At 39.0% G+C, this 17608-nt stretch overlaps 1 protein-coding gene across 4 annotated transcripts in view; it reads right to left on the bottom strand.

The window, feature by feature from the left end:
* Positions 1–17608, bottom strand: part of chd3 (chromodomain helicase DNA binding protein 3) — a 153666-nt gene that overhangs the window by 73755 nt on the left and 62303 nt on the right. For all 4 annotated transcript variants that reach the window (XM_069920140.1, XM_069920139.1, XM_069920138.1 and 1 more), the window contains 5 exons: positions 16028–16169; positions 12446–12577; positions 10151–10268; positions 9940–10064; positions 8100–8331 (listed from right to left, as the gene is read on the bottom strand). In XM_069920140.1, the coding sequence (XP_069776241.1) occupies positions 8100–8331; positions 9940–10064; positions 10151–10268; positions 12446–12577; positions 16028–16169 (749 nt within the window). The remainder of the gene's footprint in view (positions 1–8099; positions 8332–9939; positions 10065–10150; positions 10269–12445; positions 12578–16027; positions 16170–17608) is intronic.

Genomic DNA, 17608 nt, shown 5'->3' with positions numbered 1-17608 from the left:
TTCCATCATTCTATCAAGAGGTACATGAACTACAGCCATGCAGTAATTAAAACCAGCAAATCTAAGTTCAAGAGCAGTACATTTCCAACAGCTATCAGGCTCTTGAACCTCCCGTGTGACACGAATCATACACTGCTTCGTCAACACAAAATGACCTGTGTACACTTTTGCAGTCACTTTCTTTCAGTACTATACAATCTGACATTTATTATCTATCTTTTGTTTATATCATTTTTAATTTTTTTAAATCATTTTTTATTTTTCACACTATAAACCATATTGATCATTCCTTCTTAAATATATAGTGTCGTTTTCCCCCCCTTCCCTCCTCCCCTCCCTCCCTCCCTCACCTCCCCTCCCATTTATTTAAAGTTCAGAATATAAGATACATTAAACTCGTTAAACAATGTTGTCACTCAATAAAAATAAACAAGAAATTCCACTGAGTCCAGTTCTTTTCATTATCTTCTCCTTCTGTCATTTTAGGTGGTAGATGTCCACGGTAGGTTTTCTCTATTGTGTTTCATGTATGGCTCCCATATTTGTTCAAATATTGTAATGTTATTTCTTAAATTATATGTTATTTTTTCTAATGGAATACATTTATTCATTTCTATATACAATTGTTGTATTCTCAAGTTATCTTCTAATTTCCAGGTTGACATATATATTTTTTTGCTACAGCTAGGGCTATCATAAATCTTTTTTGTGCTCCATCCAAATCAAGTCCAAATTCTTTGTTTTTTATATTACTTAGGAGGAAGATCTCTGGGTTTTTTGGTATATTGCTTTTTGTGATTTTATTTAGTATCTGGTTTAGATCTTCCCAAACTTTTTTCACTTTCTCACATGTCCAAATTGCATGAACTGTTGTTCCCGTTTCCTTTTTACAGCGAAAACATCTGTCTGATACTGTTGGGTCCCATTTATTTAACTTTTGAGGTGTAATGTATAGCCTGTGTATCCAGTTATATTGTATCATACGTAACCTCGTGTTTATTGTATTTCTCATGGTTCCGGAGCATAGCTTCTCCCATGTTTCATTCTTTATGCTTAGATCTTGTTCCCATTTTTGTTTGGTTTTACCATTTGTTTCCTCGTTCTCCTTTTCTTGTAGTTTAATATACATGTTTGTTATAAATTTTTTGATTATCATTGTGTCTGTAATCACATATTCAAAATTACTTCCCTCTGGTAACCTCAGACTGCTTCCCAATTTGTCCTTCAAGTAGGATTTCAGTTGGTAGTATGCCAACACTGTATCTTGAGTTATATTTATCCTTCATTTGTTCAAAGGATAGTAATTTATTTCCTGAAAAGCAACTTTCTATTCTTTTGATCCCTTTTTTCTCCCATTCTCTAAAGGAAAGGTTATCTATTGTAAAAGGGAGTAACTGATTTTGTGTCATTATTAGTTTTGGTAATTGGTAATTTGTTTCATTCCTTTCTACATGAATTTTCTTCCTAATGTTGAGCAGATGATGCAATACCGGAGAATTCCTACGTTGTACCAAATTTTCATCCCATTTATATATGTTCAGGTATCTTCTCTCCTATTTAATCTAGTTCTAATCTAGTCCAATCTGGCTTTTCCCTTGTTTGATAAAAATCTGATAGGTATCTTAATTGTGCGGCTCTAGTTTGGTAGTTGTAAGCCTCCTTGTTTATACCATTCTATTAATTTATCTAGTGCTATTCTTGGTTTCCCCCCTTTCCATAAAAATTTCCTTATTATTTTCTTTACCTCCTTGAAAAATTTCTCTGTTAAGCGTATTGGTATTGTCTGAAATAGGTATTGTATCCTTGGGAAAATGTTCATTTTAATACAGTTTATCCTTCCTATCAGTGTTAGTGGTAAATCTTTCCAATGCTCTAAGTCGTCTTGTAATTTTTTCATTAGTGGATAATAATTGAGTTTATATAGATGGCCGAGGTTTTTAGTTATTTGTATACCTAGATATCGCATTGCTTGCGTTTGCCATCTGAATGGTGATTCTTTCTTAAATTTTGAGAAATCCGCATTATTCATTGGCATTGCTTCACTTTTATTTGCGTTAATCTTGTACCCCGACACTTCTCCATATTCCTTCAATTTGCTATGTAATTTTTTATTGATATTTCTGGTTCTGCTAAGTATATTATAACATCATCTTCAAATAGACTGATTTTATATTCCTTGTCTTTTATATTTATCCCTTTTATTTTATTTTCTGCTCTTATCAGTTCTGCTAATGGTTCTATGGCTAATGCGAACAATAAAAGATAGTGGGCATCCCTGCCTTGTTGATCTGCTTAAGTTAAATTGTTTTGATATATATCAATTTACTGTCACTTTCGCCAATGGCCCCTTATATAATGCTTTAATCCAATTAATATATTTCTCTGGTAAGCTGAATTTTTGTAATACTTTGAATAAATAATTCCATTCTACTCTGTCAAAGGCCTTCTCTGCGTCTAAAGCAACCGCTACTGTTGGAGTTTTATTTCCTTCTACTGCATGAATTAAGTTAATAAATTTACAGATATTGTCTGTTGTTCGTCTTTTTTTAATAAATCCAATTTGGTCTAGATTTACTATTTTTGGTACATAGTCGGCTAATCTGTTTGCTAATAGTTTAGCTATTATCTTATAATCTGTGTTAAGTAAAGATATTGGTCTATATGACGCTGGTGTAAGTGGATCTTTCCCTGTCTTTGGTATTACTATAATTATTGCTGTTTTACATGACTCTGGTAAGCTTTGTGTTTTATCAATCTGGTTGATTAATTCCAGAAGGGGAGGAATTAATAAATCTTTAAATGTTTTATAGAATTCTATGGGGAATCCACCCTCTCCTGGTGTTTTATTGTTCGGTAGTTTTTTTTATTTTCTCCTGTATTTCTTCTATTTCAAATGGTTTTGTTAATTTATTTTGTTCCTCTGTTTGTAATTTCGGTAGTTCAATTTTAGTTAAAAATTCATCTATTTTATCTTCTTTCCCTTCGTTTTCAGTTTGATATAGTTGGTCGTAGAATTCTCTGTTTTCATTAATCTCCGTTGGATTATATGTGATTTGCTTGTCTTTTTCCTTAATGCCAATACCATTCTCTTAGTTTGTTCTGTCTTAAGCTGCCATGCTAGAATTTTGTGCGTTTTTTCTCCTAGTTCATAATATTTCTGTTTTGTCTTCATTATGTTCTTCTCCACCTTATATGTTTGTAGTGTTTCATATTTTATTTTTTTTATCTGCCAATTCTCTTCTTTTAGTTGTGTCTTCCTTCATTGCTAATTCTTTTTCTATATTTGCTATTTCCCTTTCCAATTGTTCTGTTTCCTGCTTGTAGACCTTCTTCATCTTAGTTACATAACTTATTATTTGCCCTCTGATGAACACTTTCATTGCATCCCATAGTATAAATTTATCTTTCACTGATTCCGTATTTATTTCAAAGTACATTTTAATTTGTCGTTCAATTAATTCTCTAAAATCCTGCCTTTTAAGTGGCATGGAGTTTAATCTCCATCTATACATTCTTGGTGGGATGTCCTCTAACTCTATTGTCAATAACAGGGGTGAATGGTCCGATAATAGTCTAGCTTTATATTCCGTTTTCCTAACTCTCTCTTGCATGCGAGCTGATAACAGGAATAGGTCTATTCTTGAGTATGTTTTATGTCTACCCAAATAATATGAATATTCCTTTTCCTTTGGGTGTTGTTTCCTCCATATATCCAAAAGTTGCATTTCTTGCATCGATTTAATTATAAATTTGGTTACTTTGTTCTTTCTGTTAATTTTTTTTCCAGTTTTATCCATGTTTGAATCCAAATTAAGATTGAAATCCTCTCCTAATCGTATGTTCCCTTGCGTGTCTGCTATCTTCAAAAAGATATCTTGCATAAATTTTTGATCTTCTTCATTAGGTGAATATACATTGAGTAAATTCCAAAAATCCGAATATATCTGACATTTTATCATTACATATCTCCCTGCTGGTTCTATTATTTCCTCTTCTATTTTGATTGGTACATTTTTACTGATTAATATAGCTACTCCTCTAGCTTTTGAATTATATGATGCTGCTGTTACATGTCCTATCCAATCTCTCTTTAATTTCTTGTGTTCCACTTCAGTTCAGTGTGTCTCTTGTATGAATGCTATATCAATTTTTTTTTCAGTAAATTTAAGTTTCTTCCTTTTGATTTGGTTATGTATTCCATTAATATTTAAAGTCATATAGTTCAACATAGCCATTTCATACTTTGTTTATCTTTCCTTTCCGTTTTCTCATCATCACCTTTCCTTCTTATCCATTTCTGCTTTCTTTTTTTGAACACATTATAAGACAACATTTCTAAAACATAAAATATTTCCATTATTCTCCTATCTAAAATTCCTTTAACCCCACTATCCCCTCCCCTTCCTGAGTTGCCCTTTGTCCCTTGTCGGGCAACCACATCTCCCCTCTCCATTTGAATTTGCGAAATCACTTGCAAGCGTCAGCTGATTTCGCAGTGACCGTAACTCTTCCCCACCCAGCCTCCCCAGAAAAGATTTTAATCTTCATATATAACAAAGGTCACTCTCTTAATTCCCTCCTTACTTCCTTTCTTCCCTTACTTTCCCTTCTTAGTTCTTATCTATACTCTATTTTTTTTTAAATATACATACACATATATAGTTTGTGGTCATTTTTGTTCTCGTTACATGTCTTCATCTCTCTGTCTGTTTTGTAGTTGTTCTACAAATTTTCGTGCTTCCTCCGGATCCAAGAATAGTCTGTTTTGCTGCCCTGGAATAACTATTTTAAGTACCGCTGGGTACTTTAACATAAATTTATATCCTTTTTTCCATAGGATCGTTTTTGCTGTATTAAACTCCTTCCGCTTCTTCAGGAGTTCAAAACTTATATCTGGAGAGAAAATTTTTTTTTGACCTTTGTATTCCAGTGGCTTTTTGTCTTCTCTTATTTTCCTCATTGCTTTCTCCAATATATTTTCTCTTGTTGTATATCTTAGGAATTTTACTAGAATGGATCTTGGTTTTTGTTGTGGTTTAGGGGCTAATGTTCTATGTGCCCTTTCTATTTCCATTTCTTCCTGTAATTCTGGTCTTCCTAGGACCCTGGGGATCCATTCTTTTATAAATTTTCTCATATTCTTGCCTTCTTCATCTTCCTCAAGGCCCACTATCTTTATATTGTTTCTCCTATTATAGTTTTCCATTATATCTATCTTCTGAGCTAACAGCTCCTGTGTCTCTAACTTTTTTATCAGATTCTTCTAATTTCTTTTTCAAGTCATCTACTTCCATTTCTATGGCAGTTTCTCGTTCTTCCACCTTGTCCACTCTTTTCCCTATATCTGACATGATCATCTCTAATCTATTCATTTTTTCTTTTGTACTTTTTACTCTTCTTTTTATTTCACTGAATTCTTGTGATTGCCATTCTTTTATTGATTCCATATATTCTTTAAAAAAATATATATATCCATGTACTTGCCGTTCCCTTCTTCTTCCATTTCTCTGTGTTCTTCCTCTTCTTCTTCTGAGTCCACTCCAGGATCTGTGTCCTTTACCTCTGTCTCTTCTGGTTTTCTTGTTGAGTTGTTTGTTTTATCTTGTTGAGTATTTTTGGTCTTCTTATTTTTATTAGAGGTGTCTTGCTGCTGGTCTTCTTCCTCTGGGTTGGTCATCTGTTGTTTCTTTGATTTCTTTTTACTCTCTTCTTTCTTGTTCTCGTTATTTTCTATGTTCTCCTCTTGCTGCTTTGTTGTGGTTGTCAATTTCAGCTGTGGAGATCGACTCCTCAGCTAGTCCCCCCTCCCATCAGTGTTCTTTTTGTCTTGCGCATGCGCGGTTGTGCACTTTTGTTTGGCTCCCCGAGCCATTTTTGTAGTCCCGAGCTTGGGGCTTCAACTGACCTGAGGGAGTGGGGTTCTCTCTCCACAGCGGGCCTCCTTGGACAGGTAAGGCCTTCACCTTCTTCCGACGTCTTTTCTTCTTCTCTTCTTCCCGTTGCTTTTGGCTTTTCTTTCTTCGCTGCCATTTTCTCCACACCTTTATTTTCACTTTATTTTAGTTTTTGTGCCTTTGTTTTTTCTCTTTTTTTTTAAACTTTTCCGGAGAGGGCTGGAGTTCCCCGACCGGCCACTACTCCATCACGTGACTCCTCCATATCATTTTTAATTTAATGTATACTAGGTTTTGTTGATGAAGCACATGTTTTTCTGCAACAAGTAAGAATTTTGGTTTATTATGTATATTGTACAATGTGTACAATAATAAACTCAACACCAATAGGGCGGCATGGCTAGCGTCAAGGTTAGTGCAATACTTGCAGCGCCAGTGACCCATGTTCGAATCTGGCACTGTCTTTAAGACATTTCTACGTTCTCCCTGTTTCTGAGTGGGTTTCCACCGGGTGCACCGTTTTCCTTCCACTGTCGAAAACGTACAGGGTTGTCAGTTAATTGGGCATCACGGGCTTGTGGGCAAGAAGGGCCTATTACTGTGCTGTATTTCTAAATTACTATCAAGTTACTCAACCACCATCAATACATTTGGACTGTTGGTCCAGAGGCACAATATTACAACAGATAGCAAAATCAATTTTGGATCAAGGAGTTGGCAACTACAAAACTGAAGATTGTGATTAAAAATTCATGCTAGTTCATTAATGGCCTTCACAAGTGAAACTTAGGCTAAATCTAAAACTATTAAACTATCAACAAAGTATCTCTACTACTTCATGGAATGAGTAACTAGTCCAGGACAATGAATACAACACCCACATTTTGCAAATAGAGGACTCGAAGTTTGATCCCTAAAAGCAGACTGTCGCAGATTGGCTGCATTAATGCAGTGGTCAAATTACCATGGGGTCAAATCCAAATCCACAATTCCAGACCAGTACGAAGAATGTGCTGCACTCAAGTGGAGTCAATATAACAGGTGCATCAGTCATGATCACAGCTTGCTCCACACATTATACTTGCTGCATTTCCTATACTCCACAAGCTCCCAAATGCTCACAAAGCATAAAAGTTTCCATGGAAACGGAAATAACTTTCTCTCACTCACCTAGACTTAAGTCGCTGAATGGCAAGATGAACGGATTCCAAATTTTGTGATTATGCCTACAAGTTACACAAAATAAGCATTCAATTGCTCGAATAGCCTTGACGCATATCACCTTTCTCTCCAATCGTCTGATGTTTCTTACTGTTCAGTTAATCTAGATGCATAGACAGACGACAAGACAAATGGCCTGCAGCTCTTCTGCACCCTGCACAAAGCTTCTGATGCCAAAGTTACCTCATCCCATCAATACAAGTTTCCAATTCCTTCTTCAAGTGTCTTCCCTGAATGGAATCTGCAAGACTTACCTCAATTACCTCATGGAAGTTATCACTCTGGATTAAAATAAAAATGATCCTTCTGAATTCCCTGCTGGTTACGTTAACGCTTTGGACTCCATGCCCTGGTTTTTCAGGACTACCAACGACCACATATACTCCGTGTCCCAGTTTTCTGGGACTGGTTTTATACCTAATTACATAATGTACTTTAATACTGTCAAGATTTACCCATGGATCCAGTCTGGAGTATATGACACAAGGTTAAAAATGGCCAGAGTCCAAAGGGTTAAACAATTTATATTTTGGACCACAAGGTTTCACACAATTTCCTCACGTGGAAAGAACGCTCTCAGGCAAAGAATAGCTGGAGGAACTCAGCATGTCAGACAGCACCCATGGGTAGAAATGGCCAGTCAACATTTCTGGTTGGGATCCTTGATGAAGACAAATGGAAAATGGCTGATAAGATATTGTTTTTAATTTTAAACTTTAAGTTTAGTTTATCAAGTCCTTAAGTTTAAATATTGCTACTGAAATCCCTTAGGGTTCTTTCTTACCCCAGTTTCAGCTTGTTATAATCGTATTATCTTCCACATTCTCCTTGACAATCCTTCCAGTGGAATGTGGAAACCATACGTGCTTTAAATGTACCATACAAATCTAATTCCGAATCCTTTGCCTAAGAAAATCAGCACTTTCCTTAGTATCAAAACAGCTCCTCTTTATCCTCTACTTCTCTTAAGTGTTGATATCTTACCTTCAATGTCACCCTTAAAGAGTTCCTCTGTGCCGAACTTGAGGATGTCATCCAGCTCCTGTTTGCTCATGCTCCCAGTCTTGGAGCCAAGACCAGGCCGGACCACGAGGTGAGTAAGCATCATCTTCCTCTTGGCCACTTGCGTTATCCTCTCCTCAACGGACGCTCGAGTGACAAACCGATAGATCATCACTTTGTTTGCCTGGCCAATGCGGTGAGCTCGGCTGAAAGCCTGCAAAGCAAAAAGCACTTAAAATAAATTGTTTAAAAAACGTTCAGTCTCTTTGAACCCCAAGTGTTATGTGTATTTACATATTATGGCACCCTATCATAACTCTCCCCTCTGATGTTTGAAGGGTTTCCCCTCGGTCAGCCCCTCAATGTCTGGTAACAGAGGGATTCTAGACTGTATCCTTCCTCATAGTCCTTGTGCCCTTGTGTGGCTGTGCCAAGCATCAGCATGTATTCCTGCAGGTTGTAACGTGTCAGCTAGCAGCATTCTCTCACTGACATCTCCGTGTGCCGACCAAAGCACGTCTTTCACGGAGTTGATGGTCTTCCAGCAGTTCTGGATGTTCCCTGGAAACAGCACATAAATCAGAGTCCTCTTGTCACACTGCTGCTGAGGATGAACTATGACAAGGACCCTTCCATTCTTCTGCACACTCTCTGCAAATCTTCATTCTGCAAAAAGGTGGGTGACTGTCTCCACTCCACCACAGTATTCTCAGACATATGCATTGTGGGTGACTTTCCAGTTGTAAAGGAAGGATTTGACTAGGAGGGCTCCTCTCACCACCAGTCAGACCAGAACATGGAGCATCAAATTCAGGGCTCTGGCCAGAATGACAGCATCAATTAAACCTCATTACAAGGAGACTGGAAAGCCTTCATCCCTGGACTCCTACTTAACTGTGGTTCAGCTGGATCTCATTTACAGAAATCTTTTGATCTCAACCATGTAACTTTCACAACTTATAGAGGGCAGTCAGAAGGGGAAAAGCAGAAAGAGTAATCATGTCACAGCCCAACAAAGGGCATCAACTTGAAATGAGAAAGCTCTCTCTTTGGACGTTGAAAGCAAGGAGGATGGCCTTCGGGCTCAAGACAATATTCACCAACTGGAATGTTGGGCAAGCAATGTCAGATGGAATTTAATACCAGAAAAAATGCAAGCTATTGAAAGGTCTAATTCAGGGCAGCAGGGGGAGGTCAACAGGATGACAGCTCAGCGACCAGGATTCAAAACTGGCTCTGTCTGTATGGATTTCCTCCAAGTGCTCCCTTTTCCTTCCACCATCCAAAATATACAGAGTTAATTGGGCAGCATGGGGTTCATGGGCTGGAAGGGGGCCCTTCGACCATGATGTACCATTAACAATCTTTAAAAAGTTATCATTAATTGGCTGAAAGGGGTCCTGAGAAACAGAGACATAGACCAAAGGACCCCTAAAGTTGATAGCTCAAATAGACAAGATAGTAATGGTGGCATATGAGATACCTGATAAGGTAGTTTGGCCCACATGTTAACAATGTTGGCAATGCGTGCATGTGATTTTTTTTTAAATAACACAACAGTTTCCGGCCATTGAAACCCAAGTTGCCCAATTATACGCAGTTAATCTTTGGAGGCTGGGAGGAAACCAGAGCACCAGGAAAAACCCACGTACCTTCAAGTCAGCAGTAGATTCAAACCTGGGTCACTGGCATGGTAAACGGTCAAGAGAATCGCGCTAATTAAGCTGCTAAGTCTTAATAGTTAAAAGCATGTTCATAAATCTAACCTGGCTAATTTAGCAGAACTGCCAACAAGATGCCAATGGATGGTGCCATACCATACCTGGATATCGTTGTGGGGGTTCCAGTCCGAGTCGAAGATGATAACCGTGTCTGCCGTGGCCAAGTTAATGCCAAGGCCCCCAGCTCTAGTCGACAGCAAGAAGCAAAACTGTATAGCGCCTGGTGCTGAGAATGGAAAATTAGAACAAAGGTTAAGAGAAACCAGAGGATGCAAATGACAGGAATCCTTCCTCAAAAGCAGAAGCATTTACCATTGAATCGATCAATGGCTTCCTGTCTCATTCCACCAGTCACACTCCCGTCGATCCTTTCATACTTGTAGCCCTCGAAGTCCAGGAAGTCTTCCAGCAAGTCCAACATTTTGGTCATCTGCAAAAAAGGAGAATGCTGCTTAGCGACTTGTGGAAGCATCCCAAACAAGGCAATTACAAAAAAATCTTGTAAAGAGCACAGGTTGTCCACAATCAGCATAAACATTTACACAACAGTACAGTATTAACATGTGGATCAATTTCATTTCCCTGCTTATTTTCCCATTTCTAAGTTTGATGGTGATGATATATGAGATTGTGATTAAGACTGTTGTTGGACCAAGAGAATCAGTAAGAAATGCAAGGTAGAAAAATACAGAATCCCCTACTTCAACGCACAAAGCAGATCATGACCTAATTTCTCACCATTTGAAATCTGCTCATGAGGACCTATGCATCCAAGTCACTGAATGTTGACATGCAGGTGCAGTAAATGGCAAGTTAGACTTCACTCACAAGAGGAAGTATGGGGCCTCGATCAGTAATGTAAAAACTGTGGGTCTCTTTATCTAAAAGAATACAAACCCTTGAGGGAGAGCAGCAAAGATTCATTAAACAGCACAATACAAGTTGCTGAGCAGATTGATCCAGATTTCTCTGGAGATCAGAAGAATACAGGCGAATTCATTGAAACTTATAAGGGCTCTAGTAGATGGATGAAGGGAGGGCATTTCCTTGACTCCACCACCCTCAGGGAGAATTCCAGAGACTCTGCTCTGAGAAATTTCTATGCAGCTCAATTTTAAAGGACTAAGCCTGTTATTTTGTATCTAACAAGGGAATGCATTCAAGCACTAAATCCAAGTATATTTTCATAAAATTTATTGTTTTGTGGGAGCATTACAGGTGCAAAATTGCATTTTTTAATAAAAAGAAAAGTGAGGTAGTGTCTGCAGTTCATTGTCCATTCAGACATCTGATGGCAGAGGGGAAGAAGCTGTTTTTGTGCCACTGAGTGTTCACCTTCAGGCTCCTGTACCTCCTTCCTGATGGTAGCAGTGTGAAGAGGGCATGGCCAGGGTGGTGAGGGTCCTTGAGCATAGAGGCTGCTTTCTGAAGACACCTCCTTTTGTAACTGCCCATAAAGGAGCTGGCTGAGTTCACAACTCTCATAGCCTTTTCCTGTCCTTAATATAATCGCTAATATACACGAGTTATGTTAATCCTGGGAACATAACTCATGTATATACATCATTACCTATACTACATCTTATAAATGAAGCATTGATGCACATAGTGTAAATCATAATTCAAAAAGATTGATGGATATTGGCTTTTGTATCTCGACAACCTCCTGAGAAAATGTAGACGCTGCTCCATCTTCCTGACTAATGAGGAAGTGCTACTGGTCCAAGATAGGTCATCTTCTATATGCACACCAAAGAACTTTTTGCTCTCCACTTCCACCACGACACAGCCATTTTTGTGTAAAGGAGAGTGATCAACCTTAGTCTTCCTGAAGCCCTCAGTCCACTTGGTCATTAAATCCTCAATTTATCAATGCATTTAGACCTTCCTGGGCAATACACAGATGTGCTATAATACATTACAGTGGCAGCAACCTGGGTTTGAATCTGCCACTGTCCAAAAGGAGTTTGTTTGTTCTCATGTCCACGTGGGTTTCCACCCAAGTTCCAAAGATGCGTTGGGTTAAGTCGGTTGATTGGTCACATGGGTATGATTGGGCGGTGTGAGTTCGTAGGCTGGAAGGGCCCATCGAACGTACTGAATTTCCAAAATTGCAGCAAATCCAATGGAGGGCCCAGGCCCAAACAGTCTACTGCCTTTTATTTACTTTGGATGCTGCGTGACCTGCTGAATTTCTCCATCATTTTTGTCCACTGCATTAGACCCTAGCATTTGCAAATTTTCTTGTTTAACTAGACCCTGCAGTCTCTTTGAAGAACTAGGACACTTAATGTAGCAGTGCAATGCTTTTTATAGCATCAGCGATTGGGACTGTGGTTCAAACCCCACGCTGTAAGGAGTTTGTACATTCCCCGTGTCTATGTGGGTTTTCCCTGGGGGCTCCAGCTTACTGCCACCGTTTGAAACATACTGGGGGGGGGTATAGGTCAATTGAGGGCAAATTGGATGGCATGGACTTGTGGGCCGAAACGGCCTCTTACCATGTTGTATGTCTAAATTTAATTTGGAAAACTGGAGATTCAGAGATTGCAGATCATCTTGGTAAACATCTGCACACTATGGCACTGGAAGCAAGGAGCTGCTTACCTGGGAGAATATCAGCACCCTGTGCCCTTGCTCCTTCAGCTTTCTTAACATTTTCTGGAGCAGCATCAGTTTTCCGGACGACTTGATTAGCCCGCTGCCTTCATATGCACCATTTGGTAACTTCGCACCTTCCTAAAACAAAAACCAAATAAAACAGACATTCAGAACAACTGGAGTGAAACACAAAAGTCTGCAGACTTTTGAAGTAAAAACACAATTCTGGAAGTCAAACAGTATACTTTATATAGCAAAAATATAGATACATAACCAACATTTTGGGTTTAAGCCTTCATCAAGGAAAGGACAAAATGTAAGCAGGTGAGTGCCAGGGGTTTTACTGGATAAGCATCAACAATTTTTTTTCCTCAGGCTCGTAAAGACTATACGAAATTATGAGGAGTACAGATAGAGTAAATGCAAGCAGGCTTTTTCCACTGAGGTTAGGTGAGACAAGAACCAGAGGACACAGGTTAAGGGTGATAAAGGAAATGTTTAAAGGGAAGTTTAGGGAAAACTTCCTCAGAGTGGTGGGAGTGTGAAACCAGCTGCCAGCTGAAGTGGTGAATGTGGACTCAATTTTAACATTTAAGAAATGTGTCTGTGGATTGGAGTGGTAAAACCAAAGTCTGCAGATGGGAGGGACATGGAGGGCTATGGTTTGGGGGCAGAATAATAGTTCAGCATGAAGATGGGCCAAAGGGCCCACCTCTGTGCTGCAGTATTCAATGGTTCTATGCTCTGATCACTGTAAAAGATGACATGCCTGTCATTTTAAAACTACCGTGAAGCCTGCAAGTAAGTTTGATAAAGAAACAAAGCAACTTCTGCTGAGAAGTGGGGTCATAACTGGTGGATGTGGATTGAAATGGTTGAAGACAGCAGTAGAAATGGGGATGGGGCTGGCAGGGAAGATGCTGAAAGAGGTGGGCAATGATGGTGGTGAACTAAGCGGCACTGCTATTCAAAGGCTGAGAGGTTAGAGACAGATTGGGGGTAAGGAGGAAGCAGAAATAACTGGATAACTTTCATAGAGTTGGTGAATCACTGCCTCCTGCTCAGTTTGATTTGATGCAGTCAGTAAATCAATGTGTTCAACCCAGTGTCTAACCATCAGGAGTAAAGCACAAAAGTCTGCAGACACCATGAGTGAAGTATGTACCAGGTATCTATATCTTTGCTATATAAAATACACTGTTGAGTTGCTCCAGCATTGTGCTCTTACTTCTATCCTTATGGATAGAAATAAACCTTTATTTGTGACAGATGCAAATCTAATATGGCTACATTGACAGTTTTTGGTCTTGTTTATCCTTAGAAAACTATTGGAAAGAAATTTTTAATTGGAGCTACGACCCAATCCAATAACTGTTCTTTTCAGGATTATTGACCCAGACATAGGGAGATTTTCTGTACCCGTTTAACAGGTTGTGGCCTTCCCCACATGTTGGCGAGAAGAGCCATCTTATTCAAATGGAAAGATTCTAGGCCTCCAACAGTTTTTCAATGGTTTTCTCTTGCCTAAGTTTAGAAAAAAATTAGATCATGTATTTGATTCATCGGTGAAATTTGAAGCTATGTGGCGACCTTTTATGTCTTATTTTCATTTGATGTAAATGTTTCTAATGCAATTAGTTGTATTTACTCTTCCAGATGAGATATAGTCTTACCTTTGTTTTTTGTTTTACAGTAGGAACCAAACACTACAAAATATACGCAACTCTCGAGATAAGCTGCTCACCTGCTTTTTGTTAGTTTTTTTTCTTTTCTTTAATTAGAGTAGGTTAGTTGGATTTTATATATATATATATATATTTTGATTTTTTTTTAAATTTTCACTCACTACAGTGGATGGGGGTAACTGAGTTTATGCTGTTTGATGTTTTATACATCTTAATGTATAAACATATGTGATATTGTATTTTCAGTTTCATTTCCTTCATTGTACTCACCAATTAAAAAAGGAAAAAGACATACTGGATCACCCACTTACATATTCTGGGGTCAACAATGAATGCTTTTATTAGAAACAAAATCTAGCGATTGATCGATCTCCATGTTGGAATGGAGGAAACTCAACTCAAGTGCTCTCTTTACTTTGGCTTACTGCATCCCATGCTTCACAGATCCAAAGGTTACCTTTGGCTCACAAGGCTGCTCACATCTAGTTCGAGGCTGTGCATTTAAATCCCGCTTCAGAGATTCAAGCTCAAAATCCAGGCTGCTGCCTTCAATCTGAGAATGGACTCTGCGCTCAGATGGGAGTGAATCACTGAAGTCTGCAGATGCTGTGATCGTAGTAAAAACACAGAATTGCTGAGAAGCTGGACGCTGCAAGACCTGTTGAGCTCCTCTGCATTTCTGCGCTTGGATAAAGTGAATGTTGGACGAAATATTAAAACACGGCTCCATTTGTCCTCAATGTGGGGCATAAAGCATTCCAAAGAGAAAGTCTTTCTCCCAAACATCCATGCCAATCTTTATCCTTAACTAGGTTACCAAGTTGGGATTTTGCTGTGCAGTATAATGCATTTTCCAATGCTTTTTCCCCACAGGCAGCTAAGGAACTACACATACTAACCATCAAAGATTCTCATATTCATGAAACAATATTTGTATATATGAATATTTGTCTGCACATGTATTGTTTGCCTGTATGCGAGTTATGTCTGGTTGAGTGTCTGCATGTTTTCCGCAGAGGACCGGAGAACACTGTTTCATCAGGTTGCACTTGTGCAATCAGATGACCATAAATGTGACTTGACAGTGACTGAACTTTAAAACCTATTACATGAAGTACCCAGAGGACATTTCCTTCTTTTCTATTTACCCATGTTGTCATGCACTAAACCCCATTCAGTCATCATTCCTGTGAATGCTTTCACTTCCTAGTCTCAGACCACTGGGTTACCAAGCCTCCTACAATCGAAACCCACACAATTTCATCTCCTCATTGCATGAGACCCTGTTCTTCAATCCAGTAAGTCGAACCACTTGAACCCACCTCAGACTTCAATCACCCAGCTCTGCTCCTTCTTCTCTGGCCAGTACGCTTGAGGAAGGAGACCAGAGCATTGCAGGACAGTGCCAGGAGGTTCATCAGAACAATACTCAAACATGAAGGTTACATTACAAATTCTTGCCTTCTCCAAAGTGCAGAAGACTGAGGAATGATCTGACCAAAGGTATTCAAAACAAAAAGGATTTTGCATGGCAATAAGGTGTAATATTTAAATTGCAGCCAGGATGCAGTTAGGAAATTCCTTTGCATAAAGAGCATCAAAATCTTTCAAGATTGAAATAATCAGAAAGCAGATCAAGTAGTAAATGGATTGCTATTGATTAGATTAAATGGAAGACCAGGCTCCAAGAGTGGGTAAATGGCCTCTGACGTACTTCCCTCTGATTGTTGCATCAGAATTTCCTCTTCCCGCCAACCCACAACCACCCTGAGGCACTTGCTTGTTTTTCTGGAAAGGCTCACAATAGGCAATGCAAGACTCCATTAGTGGGTGTGCGTGTCAACACAAAATGCATAATGCCAGACAGTGCAAAATGGAAGGAAAGAATATGGCAGCCACATACCATGGCAGCCACAGGGAAGAGATAAGGATGGTTACAACATTTCTTCAGATCCATCATGATGTTCAGCAGCGACACTTGATTCCCGCCACCTTTTGAGTTGAGAGCATCAAAGTTCCTTGTCAGAATAAATTTGTAATATTTCCTGCAAACCAGTGAATAGGAAACACATTAGTGTCTCTGATCAGAAGACGATGGCACCTGCGACTGATTGGTAGTACAATGCATGCTAATATAAAATTTGCGTAAAATTCTTAACACGATACTATATAGCGCCAGCAACATGGATTCGAATCCAGCATTGTTCTCCCCGTGTCTGCATGGACTTCCTCCAGGTGCTTCGGTTTTCTCAAACCCTTTAAAAAGTAAGGGGATTGTAGGTTAATTGGGCCGTGGGCTCGAGGGCCAGTTACCATGTAGTATGTCCAAATTTAAATTTAATAATTTAAAGTGCCAGGTCTTGCTTCTGCCCCACACTCTGAAGTAATGTACAGACTGAGCTATTCCACCAGAAGGCAGAGAATAAATACCTGTTTTTTTAAAAAAAATCTCTACACAGACCGACATGAGAAAAGGAACTGAAGTTCAATGAGAAGACTAGCAGGACAGAGTATAGAAGTACAACTTTCATCCTTTTCCCACCAATTCTCTGTTCCCAGCCTGCTCCCACCCATGTCTCCCAGGAATTAGAATTCTAATTAGCAAGGCTGCAATGTATAAAAAGAGACTGATATCTTCCCAGGTGAGGTATACTGGATTGATGTTATGAACATTATGTATTGTTTTGCTTTCTCTGAGACTGTAGAAACCATAGAATGTTGCAGCACACAAACAGGCCATTCAATTCATTTAGTCCACGCCAAACTAATTATTTTACTTCGTCTTAATGACCTGCACTCAGACCATATCCCCCATACTACTCTCATTCATGTACCTGTCCAAATTTTTCTTAAATGTTAAAATTGAAACCATATTCACCACTTCAGCTTGCAGCTCATTCCACACTCCCACCATTCTCTGTGTGAAGAAATTCCCCCTTTCACACCCTTTACCCATGTCCTCTTGTTCTTGTCTCACCAACTTCAGCAAAAAAAGCCTGCATTTACTCTATCTATACGCCTTATCATTTCTTACATCAAATCTCTCCTCTCATGCTCCAGGGAATAAAGTCCTGTTTAATCTTTCCCTGTAACTCTGTTCCTCAAGTGCCCGGCAACATCCTTTTAAATCTCAAAGAGTTGCAATTATTCTTAGCAAAGGAAAGGTTAAGGAAAAAAAGTAAAGATTTAGATGTACTTTTAAATTTAAAAATACAGCACAGTAACTGGCCCTTTCTGCCCATGAGCCCATGCTTCCCAATTAACCTACAACCCCAGTACGTTTTGAAGGGTGGGAATAAAGTGGTGCACCTGGAGAAAGCCCATGCAAACACGGGGACAATGTACAAACTCCTTACGGACCACATTGGATTGAAACCTGGGTCGATGTACTACAACAACTTTGCGCTGTAACAGCTATGCGCTAACCGCTATGCTAATCATGCCAGCGTTATGTTAACCATGCCGCGTCGGATTTGAAAAGCAG

The sequence above is a fragment of the Narcine bancroftii genome, chromosome 2, assembly GCF_036971445.1.
Source record: "Narcine bancroftii isolate sNarBan1 chromosome 2, sNarBan1.hap1, whole genome shotgun sequence".
Classification (NCBI taxonomy): domain Eukaryota; kingdom Metazoa; phylum Chordata; class Chondrichthyes; order Torpediniformes; family Narcinidae; genus Narcine; species Narcine bancroftii.
The sequence above is the reverse complement of the archived record's forward strand: the minus strand, read 5'-3'. Positions and strand labels throughout refer to the sequence as shown.